At 42.4% G+C, this 12,054-nt stretch overlaps 1 protein-coding gene across 6 annotated transcripts in view; it reads left to right on the top strand.

Annotated features, from left to right (window-relative positions):
• SMARCA2 (SWI/SNF related BAF chromatin remodeling complex subunit ATPase 2) overlaps window positions 1-12,054 on the top strand; it is a 167,805-nt gene that overhangs the window by 46,971 nt on the left and 108,780 nt on the right. For all 6 annotated transcript variants that reach the window (XM_079791124.1, XM_079791129.1, XM_079791127.1 and 3 more), the window contains exons 10-12: window positions 7,797-7,850; window positions 10,782-10,912; window positions 11,139-11,196. In XM_079791124.1, coding sequence (XP_079647250.1) covers window positions 7,797-7,850; window positions 10,782-10,912; window positions 11,139-11,196 — 243 coding nt within the window. The remainder of the gene's footprint in view (window positions 1-7,796; window positions 7,851-10,781; window positions 10,913-11,138; window positions 11,197-12,054) is intronic.

Genomic DNA, 12,054 nt, shown 5'->3' on the forward strand with positions numbered 1-12,054 from the left:
TTTCAGTAACCACCAGAGCCTCACCCCGATGACAGTGACCGGCGCCCCGCCTTGGTCTCGCACCCCCGCTCACCTGCTCCACCATCCCGCCACAGCCAACGCCCTCCATGTTCCACATTCTGCCGCCTGCTGCCAACACATGCCATGTTCTGCTCACGCCCCCTGGTGGTCAGCACCCGTCATCATGACCATTGTTCTGTTGTTCCACCATTCGGTCTATTTGCATATTAGCCTTTTATTATGTCGGATTCCATAAGCGGACCCCATGAAATGGCAGCTGCAGTTTTTCTGAATTTAGACATGGATTTTGCAGAGGTTGTCACAGAAAGGTCACTGTTAGCATTTTTAATATTAACGTTTGTATTCCACATTTCTTTGTGATTAAAAGCTAATGGCCCGATTCTGGCTTAAAATTAATAGATTCCTGCCATGGCGGTAGATCGTTATATCATCGTAGAAAGATACATAGTTGAGTGATAATGATCGTGGCTTTATTTTTGTGTTAATCTCTACAGAGCACGAACCTGTCATAGTTTTCATTTCACAACTCTGATGATCTCTAGTTTGGCTCTCTACCTCCATACTCTTGCCTTCCAGTTTGATAATGGCACTTATTCTACTTTCTGCATTTGCTCAATGACTATTACCTGAACACTTACTGTGGTGGAGATGCAGTGCGTTGGATGCTGGGAGAGGGAGAATGTAATGGTGAGGAAAGCACTCTTGCCCTCTCAATTTAATCAGAGAGAGAGAAAGAGACAGACAGACAGACATTAATCAAATATGCATCTAAATATATAATTATAATCTGAGATGAATGATGTGAAGGAATAATGCCAGTCAATAATTTCCTGACTTCCTGGCAAACGAATAATAATAGCCAAGCACCTGCAGCCTGCCTTGTGCTATCTCCGGGCACCTCCCATTGATGATCTCACATGGCCGAAGATGCAGACTTATCACTTGATGAATAGCCCTTTACCTCTTCCCTGCTGTGCTATCAGGATGCCTAGCATTTGGGCCCTCTCTGCTCTCAGCAGGACTAAGGATAACCTTCCTGGGCCATCTTGCTGGCAGAAATGGGAGAAAGCTCTGTCTTTCATGGGGCTTTGAGACTGAGTTCAGAGTGAGTTACCCAATTCCAGATGCACCTCTGCTAGTGCAGAGAAAGCGGGTGCTTTCAGAAGCTGGTAGTTTGACACTGTGTATTGTCTGTGGTTCTTTCCTCCATTAGAGTCAACAACGATGGAGAGTTACTTGCAGTTTCTCTGTCTGAAAGGAAACTGCATATGGAAGCTTAAAAATTCTGTGCTTTCCCTTTCGGCATTTTCCCATAGGACTGACATGCTGAACCTCACTGCATTTTTTTAATTAGGAAAGGCATCAATAAATCTTGGTTTGGAGAAAACCCTTTCTTACCCAGTGAACTAATAGCATCGAGCTGGTAGCAGCATTTGTAAGACACCTAAGGTAACCCCAAGAGCTATGCTATTAGAGTTGAGTATGATTGACCTTATAATGTAACTAGAGGCCCAGCGCGTGAAATCGCACGAGACCCAGACCTGGCGTGCTGCGGGACCCGGCGTCAAGTCCTGCTGGCGCCGCGGGATCCAGCATCAAGTCCCGCCGGCGCCGCGGGACCCATCAATGCACCTTCTGGTGACCAGTCTTGGGTCATTATGGCGTTACGACCACTGGGTTTTTATTATATAGATGGTAAAAGGGTTACTTTTTACTTTGTGTTAAACTCAGTGTATAATTTTTTTTAAATAGCCCCAGTGTAACAGAAAAGACCTTTGTTTTTCCCCATTAGGAGTACATTGTGTTTACTTGTTGTTAGTGAATAATAGAGTGGGGTTCCTTTAACCTGCCATGACCTTGTTTAATTTCCTCTTCTCGCCACTAGAGCCATTTCTATGAAGTACATATTTATAAATCATTCTGAAACTTCTTCTCAGCCTGGTCTTCCATTAATGCCCTTGAACTGGAAGAAAAATAAGTAGACTGTATATATCTGCTTAAGAGTTAGAGGAGGAATAATAATTGTTAAAGCATTGAAATATCTCTGCAGGGGGGCGGGATGAAGGCACTGTTATGTGCACTTAGCGGGACCTTGAGGCCTCTGACCTTTGCCACGCCTGTTCTCTAACATCTGCTGAGTGACTGACTACAGGATAAAGGCGGGGAGGGGGCTAGATGAAGCCACAGGGGTTTATACAAATATAGGATTGAACAGGTTAAATTAGAAAATTGGACCACTCTCCAAATCACGTTAGCACACAATCTTTTAAATCCATAGCTGCATAAGAAAACATATCAGACTAATTTGCTCTTATTCCTTACTGGGTATTTCATGAAAAGATCTATTATCTAGTACTTCAGTCTCTTGATCTATCAGAAGGTGATTGGTTAGGAGTGAATGGGAAAGTCTCTCTAAAGCATTTTCTGTGTTTCCTGACACATCGTAAGTACTCAGTAAATCTTAGTTATTTTATCAAGCCATTTTGTGGTGTAAATGCAGGATCATGGTTATTGAAATGTGGTTGTATGGTTTTGAAAAGAAATTCTTTTCCCCCTTACTGTATATTCTCTGTGATGTTGAGTAAATAAATAGCCACCATTTTTTTTTTCCTAGTCGAGGATAAATCAAATATTGCCTTTTAGGATAATGACAGGTTCTTACACTAATGAGGCCTACAGTGAGAAAGGAGGATTTATTAATTTGGGTGGATTCTGCTTATCCCTCCCCAGCTCCTACAAAGAGAATTTGTAATTATATGGCCTCTGATTTAGAGTGGTTTTTGGTGACAATAAGGCATTTCTTGCAAGGTTTTAGGGTGTATTTTTCCTGAAGCTGTGGTTAGGAACCTGTGACCCCGAACCTCCTGCTTAGAAGTCTAGGCATTTTATGGATTCAGCTTCCCGAGTTGTGGCCTTCAGGCTGGAAATAAATATTTAATTCCGTCTTTCAAATCTTTCAATGGGCCCTGCAGGCGTGGCTCCGTGGTTGAGTGCCAACCGTGAACCAGGAGTCGCAGTTCGATTCCCTGTCAGGGCCCATGCCCCGGTTGCGGGCTTGATTCTGGGTGAGCGTGCAGGAGGCAGCCGATCAATGATTCTCTCTCATCATTGATGTTTCTATCTCTCTCCCATTCCCTTCCTCTCTGAAATCAATAAAAATATTTTTTTAAAATCTTTCAATGGGGTGTATACTAGCAGAACTATGCCCCTGTTACTTATTTGTGACATTTCCTGAAGCCCACAACACTAACGGGAACACCTCAGAGAATCCCTGGGGGACAGAACTCTGGGCCAGATCTTTCTTGTTGTGGTGTTTCCCTTTCTTTCCGAAACTTCTTTTTTTTCTCTCTCTCTTTCATCAACCACAATTATAAGTAAAATCAGGACTGGGATGTTTTGGAGGGGGAACCTTTCCAGCTATATATATTATATAATCAATTTCAGAGAGGAAGGGTGAGGGAGAGCTAGAGATAGAAACATCAGTGGTGAGAGAGAATCATTGATCGGCTGCCTCTTGTATGGCCCCTGACTGGTGGTTGAGCCTGAAACCCTGGCAGGTCCCCTGACCGGTAATTGAACCGGGATCTCTTGGTTCATAGGTCAATGCTCAATCACTGAGCCATACCGGCCAGGCTCAGTGTAGTGATAGGAAATGCGTTTTTTTTCTTCTTTAGATATCCAAAAATCAGTAAAGCCTCTTGGTGTAATGTTTGGTAGGAAGAGCATCAAATCCAAACTAGTAATGTTGTTTCGACATTTGTCTTAAATTCAGGTTACTCTGCAGTTCTTCTCAATTCTTTTATGTCTTATATTTTTCCCCAAAGATGACATAGTTTATTGCAGCTTTTCCCTACAAGGACATTTTTGTAGGTAAAAGAGAGGATCTTAGGTAATTCTGGGCATTGAGTGCAGCGACTGTTGTAAAGATAGGTGAGCACAGTGCCACGGTGATTAGATTTGATTAGTTCAGTGTCGGAATGGGTGAAAGCAGAAGTTTGGATCCAAGTCCTGCTTAACTGGATCGACCAGTTATTTGAGTCAAAATGTTAGAATTGGTTTTCTCTGCAAGGTACAACCAAAGCAATGTGCAATTGCCTGCTAATTTGATATTCTTGGGTATTTTATTATTGCCTGATCCCCTATCTGAATGCTCAGTGGTCCACTTAAGGGACAATAATAAAAATAACCCTGTGAATTTCTGAAAGCTTAGGTTTCCACTGAAACAGAACGAGTCTTTAAGAGGCCAGCACATTTGAATGTTGTTTCAGCATATTATAACAACACCTTCTGGGGCTAAAAGAAATTCACTTTGTGATATAGTTTGTAAATTATTTGGTATAAAGCTGTTTGTTTCCAAAATGAGGCTGTTTGTGGCCTGTGTTGTGGTAATCTAAATGAAGTGCCCCATTGCAGTCTATATTCTTAAGTTCAACTTAAACAGGATTTTCATGTTTAAAGGAGGAATTTCTTTCCCTCCTTGGCCCCATCGCTGATTATTTTATGTAGCTTCTGCAAGGAAGATGGGTAGCCATGCACATAGCTTTGTTCCTGAACATTTCTAGATGGAAGGAATGAATTGACATTGGCCTTTGGAATTAGGAACCCAAATTGTCTTCTAGTTAAGAGTAATTTGTCTTATATCCCCTCTCAGGACTAGGTTAATTACACTTCTTTCTACCTCCATGAGCATAATTAGTTCCAAATTTTTCGCAGGTAGGAAGAAGGTAGTGCAAAGTTCCCTTAGTCCTAATTAATGGGTGAACGCCAGTGTTTTGTTTTTAATCCGTGGAAGTAAGCTCAGGTCAGTGATACTGATAGAATGTGTTTGCAGTCACATGATCCAAATTACTGTATGTGAAAATCCCTCAGGCACTAGCAGCCATTTCACCGGGTGCTTAGAGACTGTCCAAAGTTAGCTCAAACGATAGCACAGTCTGTTTGGAGTTCACCTTGAACCCAAAAACGGGAAGTGTTGTGTGTGTTTTTCTTGAGGGGTAGAGGGAATAAAATACCAGTTTGATGTGAGAACATGGATTTATGAAAGCACACCAACCAGAAACCTTCATACTGAAAGAATCCAAAGCATGATGGGAGAACTTGACATCTCTTGCCATAGAGTAGACTGCCACCTGGCTTCCACTCATATAACAACGTAGCAGAATTGGGTGAAAATACAGGGCATGCAAAGAGAAGTCTCATAGAGCGCCAGTTCAATGAGGAATTGTGTCTGTGTTCTTAACCCTTTTGACTTGCAAATATATTGGCACCTAATTACAGTGATAATAATAGCTCACTGATCATATGCATTGTTCTTGTTGCTTGCTTGCATTCATTCATTCATTCACCAAATATTTATTCAGTGCCCTTTAAATACAGGTACTCTGGTAGGTGTGGGCATACATAAGTGAACAAAGCAGACCGAAACCCCTAATCCTGTAATCTTATGAAGCAGTTTTCAGACAGTGCTGTAGCAGTCTTAGGTAGACATATGAGAATAGCCCTCTGACTACCGTTGAATCTCATACATTTAGAGATTAATGCTCACAGTATGTGTTATATGTGACATTGAATTGTATGTATTGAAATAGTGATCCAGTCCTGCAGAAGCCATATGTGGTAACAGGGACTGTTACTGCCCATAATTTAAAAAAGGGAGGGAGGAGATGGGGACCAAGACAAGCAAGGTTTGCTCAAGGTCACACAGTGAAAGGCTCTTGCACTAAGTGACACAGCTGGGATTCAAGTGCAGGTCGTCTAATTCCAGAACCAAGTTTCTTACATGTAGTATTACATTGCTTCTCAAATTTGATACCTAGTGGAATTAGTTTTGAAGTCAATTTAGAGGATTTTAAGTAATGGAAGGGTCTGATTATGAAGCACTTTTGAGATAACACCCTTACTGGTCTCCAGCATATTCATAGAAAAGTATCCTTTGGAGTAGTTTTGATTTTATTATTTATGGTCCTTCAAGCTTTTTAAGGTGCTATTCATTGAAATGGTGATCCAGTTCCACTAGCTAGCTATTGGAAATTGGCTTATTCATTATCTCATTTGATTTCCTTTGTTGGTCAAATTGGTAGCTCATTTCTGATTTGTATGGAAAGAATGGTGGGATTAATTGACTTTCTCCCACTAATTAAAACAGTTGCCTGAATACTGTGCCCGAGAACTGCAGAAGTGAAAGCTCCAAGGGTTGGTGGTAGGGATGGTTTCTGTTCTGAGTCTTTTCTGCTATTGTTCTCTCTGTACTCCCAGCCTAGACACAGGGCCTGGTGCTTTTCGATACTGATCATTTCATTTGAGCTTGTAAACATTTTCCCTTTGGGGTGGCGTGAATAGAAACTTAAATTCTTGGGAAATCATAACCAAAGGGCAGCGTTTTGTTTTCTGTCTTTGGTGCCTTGTGCTTTAGCATACGCACCTACATCCAAGAAAGTTATAAGAGAACTTCAGAATTTTCAAACATTTATGGAAACTGCATTTCTTCAGTATGGCCAAAAGGCTGAATTTTGGACATTAAACATTTTCTATAAAAGCTGTTTTGTCAAGAGACAATTGAGTTACTTACATGGAAAGCAAATATGTATTATATAAGTAAACAAAATGTAGTTAATATTGATTCTGTATCAATATATATTTTTAATTAACTACAGGGTCCAGGGGAGGAAAGCTTATTTTCTTAAATGTCTTGATAAAGCAAATGACCGAAGTTTTTTTTTTCCTTCTCATTATACTACCCTGAAGTAGTATAGCTTTCCAGCAATAACTTTAAAATAAGTATTCTATAAAGGTGATGTGCAGGATTTCACTTGTTAAAGAAGTCGTTACGTATGGAAGACATTTTAGACTAGTTTGTGTATATTACAGATGAGACTCTCTTGGGAATGTACAAAATGTGGCATTATCTTAGCTTTCCATGTAGGCTGTCTCTGAGGCTCTTAGAGGTTAATGGACTAAGATATTGGAATATTTAAGAAACGGTGGATGACAGAATTTTTCATGAGATCACAGTACCTGCTTCGAATTTTCCCCTATACCCACTGTGTAAATACTTTCTATTATGAAAGCCCATTATGTAGAATGAAAAACATTTGGAGAACTCACAGAATTTTATATCATTTTGTATTTTTATGACTCAAGAGTGGTTCAGAGTTTATTCTCAATGGACATTTTCAGAAAACCCGCTAAAGAAATAGGAAAGTTTTGCTGTCTGCATCAGGATGTGTCTTCCCAGTGCCAGACCCGAGAACATTGCAGCCTCTGGCCTCTCCCTTTCTCGCTCCCTTTTTCACTCTCGCTCTCAGCACTGCCAATGCCTTAAGCTCTTTGGATCCTAGAAGACAGAATCCACAAATCTCTAGTGTGCTGGCCTTGAATCACACCTGGCTTTCAAGAACACTCTGCAAGTTGCTAATAAAATACACACTTTGTCTTAGACAGTGAAAACAAGTAAAAATAAAAGGCATCACCCCATGGACACAGATAGTAGTGTGGTGAAGGCTTGGGTGCTGTGGGTATAGGGTGGAGGGGATCAATGGGAAAACACACACACACACACACACACACACACACACACACACACACCACAAAGGGGACATCTGTCATACTTTGAGCAATAAAGATAAATTAAAAGTAAAAGGCACGAATATTAAGTTTCGCTCGGTGAGGGTGAGTAGTAATGCAGTGCTGTTACACACCCCAGAGTTACCGTGAAGCCCTTCCTGTCCCCATCCTCTGGGCTGCCCCATAACATGTGACACATTGTCGTTTTACAGAAGGCCGAAGAGAATGCAGAGGGAGGAGAGTCTGCCCTGGGACCAGATGGAGAGGTAAGGGACTTTGCATCCATTTCTACTGTGTTCTACTCAGTGGGTCCCTGCCATGCCTTACCATACATATCACTGTCTGTGTATACTAATTTTGTTTTTATTCAGCTATTCATCTTTAAGTAAAGAAGAGTAGTCTATTAACACAGTATAAAAGGGAAACACTGAAAAGTAATCTACTTCCTTCTCAGACTACCCATCAACTGATGTTAAGTTCCTTGTGTACCCTTTGAGAATTTTCTGTGCACCTATAAGCATATGTTTTGGAATACACAGAATGTGTAAAATCTTAAGTGATTCTATAATTACATTTGCCCAGTAAATGATACAGAAGCATAAACTGTGACCCAGTTTCCTTAGTTCATTACTAATTTGAAATTATAAAACTTCATAAGCCAAACAATTTACATATTTGGTTAACTTATTTTTTAAAAAGTATATTTTTTATTGATTTCAGGGAGGGATAGAGAGATAGAAGCATCCATGATGAAAGTGAATCATTATCGGCTGCCTCCTGCAGGCCCCACACTGGGGATCGAGCCTGCAAGCCGGGCATGTGTCCTGACCGGAAATCAAACCATGACCTCCTGGTTCATAGGTCGATGCTCAACCACTGAGCCACGCCGGCTGGGCTTGTTAACTAACTTTTTTGACATCTTCTGTAGGCTTACAATGTAGCTTCTATTTGTCAGTTCATCAGCATATTCCTAAATCTTTTCTAGTATTTCCAATAGTCTCCTGAATCATGAGAATACAGTTATTCATTTATTGGATTTTTTTTCCCCTCTGAAAACTCCAAGTTCCCTGCCAGTGATTCACACGAGGAGGCATACTCCCGGAGCAGGGTGCGGAGGGAGCTTGCTTCAAGCCGCCTCCTCCTCTCGCAGATTCGGATAAACCTGCTCGGAGGTCTGGGGTGGGTGGAGGGTTGCCTCTTCCTGTTCTAGAATCACTGCACGTGAGCTGTATTGTGAATGTGAACAGCCTGGATGCAGTAGAAAGGTTGAAACCACCCGTCTATGCAGAAACCCCTTGAACAGTAAATGTTGCTTACCCACGGTAATCCATCACTAGGAAAGAAAGGACGGGATAAATGTCTGATGTGTGAGAAACTCTCCGTGGGCTGTTAAGGGGGAAGAATACTATATATTAGAGCACTTAGAAACACTCTCATTTGTAAAAGCCCAGCCTGACCTAAGCTGGCCTCACATCCGTCTGTGATTAACAAGCACTGGGGAGAGATTTAACATGTTACAGTGAGGGCACTTTATCTCTTACTACCTCTTGGGGAAATTACCTACTGATCTAGGGCCTGTGACATACACCTTTTTTTCTTCTTCTTTCAATCTCAGCACATGCGTGCTCTTTCTGCTGCAGTTGGCGAAGTGGACATCTTGCTCGGGTTGTTTTGAAATAAGTTTCCTGTTACACTAACGTGCCACTCATTCAGTGCTTCTGCCAAAGATGTCATTCCAGCCTGCGGGGAACCCCAGTTTTCTTTGGGGCATGACATCAGAAGCAATGGGATAAGTTGTGTTGTAACAGTCTAAGATCCCAGAGTACGATTTTTCCATGGGAGATGATAGTAAATGGTAGATTTCCTTTTTGATCGTGCGAGCATACCGGTGATCTTTTACGTTAATGAGGAAGAAGTGGCATCTTGGCATATGAAGTAATGGTGCTCACGACCACGGCCTTAGCACACATAAAGGAAGAGAAACAGTGATAGTCTAGGGCGAGCCTTTCCTTTTCTCAAAGGTTATGTTTGTGGATAATTGCTGATGTATTGTGTCTTATTCTGACAGCACTTTGAGGGAAAAGAGGGGAGGTTCATTTTCTATTAGATTTAGACAGTAACCTAGAGTATACTATTTTTCCTGTCATTTTTATTTAACTCCAAATAAGAGTAATTTATAAGAAAATGTTTGGAATGAATGAGTAGTCTAAACCTTGGGCTTTGTAACTCTTACGGAGATCGATAACTGGAAAGACCCACAGGTCAGGCGTTTCCAAACAGACACCTTGCCTGGGGCCTGTCCGGGAAGCACAATCCCCTCCCATCCGTAACAGTCCCTCGGGGAGGACCACTCCATCCTCAGGCCTCATACAACAGTGGATTCTCTGAAGGAGGTTAAGCACAGCCTCTGCAATAACACTTATTCGCTTAATTTTTGGAGCAAGCCATTTTTCATTGAGAGTCTGATAATGAACTTCCGCTCAGTCTTGGTCTATTCTGCAGATTTCAGATGAGCGGAGCTTCCGGCTTTATCACACGCCCAGGTACCAGTGGTTGGTCTGGTTACCTGGTGGTTTGGTTTTGGATCAAGGACACTGGTTCTGCTAAGCCAAACCGGCCAGTAATGAGATGATAACAAGTTACATACTTTTTTCTTTTCCCATTCTCTCTGAAACCATAAGTTTGCCATAGTCGTTATCTGAGGGGGGGGGGGGTGTTATTCTTTGGGGGTTGAGGTTCTCCGTTGCAAATGACAAAAATCAGCTCTGCCTGATTTGAGTAACAAGGGAATGTTATTAACAGGATATTGGGTAATTCATCAGATCTCCAGGAAGCCTGGAGAGCCGGGCTGGACGCTACACCTGGTATTATACATTCAATGGTCAGTGAGGACGTGGCCGACACGGGAGCAGGCAGGAGCTTGGCTCAGCCAGGACCGCCGTCCTGGTTCTGCCGCCTCTGGGGTCTGCCCTCCCGCCAGTGTGCCTGTTGGGCCCTACTACCTTGAACTTCTAGCTCCCAATTCAGAGCCATGGTGAGTGCATCCATTTGGGGGAGCTGAGGTCTTGTGCTGGTGACATTTCCAATCACAAAACAAGGTTTCAGATGCTGGCAGCCAGAAGGCTGAGAGATGCCCCACGCAGAACTGGGAGAACACCAAGTGGTGACGTGTTTTTGTTTTTTTCTCTCCTTTCTAGCCGATAGACGAGAGCAGTCAGATGAGTGACCTTCCTGTCAAAGTAACTCACACAGAAACCGGCAAGGTCCTGTTTGGACCAGAAGCACCCAAAGCAAGTCAGCTGGACGCCTGGTTGGAAATGAATCCTGGGTGAGCGTTAAAGCGGAATTATTGGCGTTCTTTGGCTCTTTCAATTTTTGTGGTCCTTGTAACACCTTGGACCTAAAGCAACACAACCTGTGCTGAAGTGGTTAAAGGTGGTACCTGCGTTTGTCACGTGTACACTGAACATGCTAGTTAAGTCATGCATGCATATTTTGTCTTATAATTCACAGAACTAAGCCCTGTCTCCTTCCCCACCCCTCTTTCCCTGTAGTTACGAAGTTGCCCCCAGGTCCGACAGCGAAGAGAGTGATTCTGATTATGAGGAGGAGGTACGTATGTGCGTCTGAGTTCATTGGTTTGAAAGTTTCTGAGGGAAGCACCCGTGTCCTTCTGTATTCCTGCTTTCAGCGTTGGCCTTGGGTAATGACTGGGGCTGAGGGCTTGCCAAAGCTTTGAGGGGGCACGCCTCGCCGTGCAGTGACCTCTTGGGGGCTCCTGACCAATGGGGAGACTTGGTGAATTCTAAATTCATTTGGAACCAAGAAAGAGAAGCCGTCATTAAATCAGAAGGGGCAGAACCGTCTTTTGGGGAGAACTGAAGATAGATCACTTTGGGAAAGTCACTTCCATGCCTCCAAGTGGTTCACTCTGAGGGTTCGCTGCCTCAACATTTCTGAAGTTCTTCGGGCCTTAGCATCTATTTGAAATGGAAAGTCTGGGAACTTAGACGAAAAGGGCAACTTGGGCTTGATTTAATGACTGTATTGATCCCCTTGATTTCCCTTTAAAGTGATTCTTGTTTGAAGTCCTTGGATATACTTGTTACCAAAAAGAGAAGCACATTTTTCAGTCTCTTGGAAGGAATACTCAGTATATCCAGAACCTAAAATAGGAATCTTGTATGCTTTTCATAGGATTATAAAATAAGAAAGGAATTTTTAGATTGATTATGAAATGCTTAATAATTACAAATAGATTTTAAAAATACTCCTATCTCCTTCATCTCTGTTGTTAATGTGTGGTCCCTGAATGTGATTTTTGCCCGTGTCGAGGAATCCTGGTTCGGAGTGGCCACGGCACAGATGCCACAGACTGGGCAAAGCTGCCTTCCCGAAGAGCTCACTGGGGTTTTAAGACATTCGTTATTTCCTTCTATTGTGTGGACCTAGGTTTTCTAAATTAACCTA

Source organism: Cnephaeus nilssonii (genome assembly GCF_951640355.1).
Source record: "Cnephaeus nilssonii genome assembly, chromosome: 14".
Taxonomy (NCBI): Eukaryota; Metazoa; Chordata; class Mammalia; order Chiroptera; family Vespertilionidae; genus Cnephaeus; species Cnephaeus nilssonii.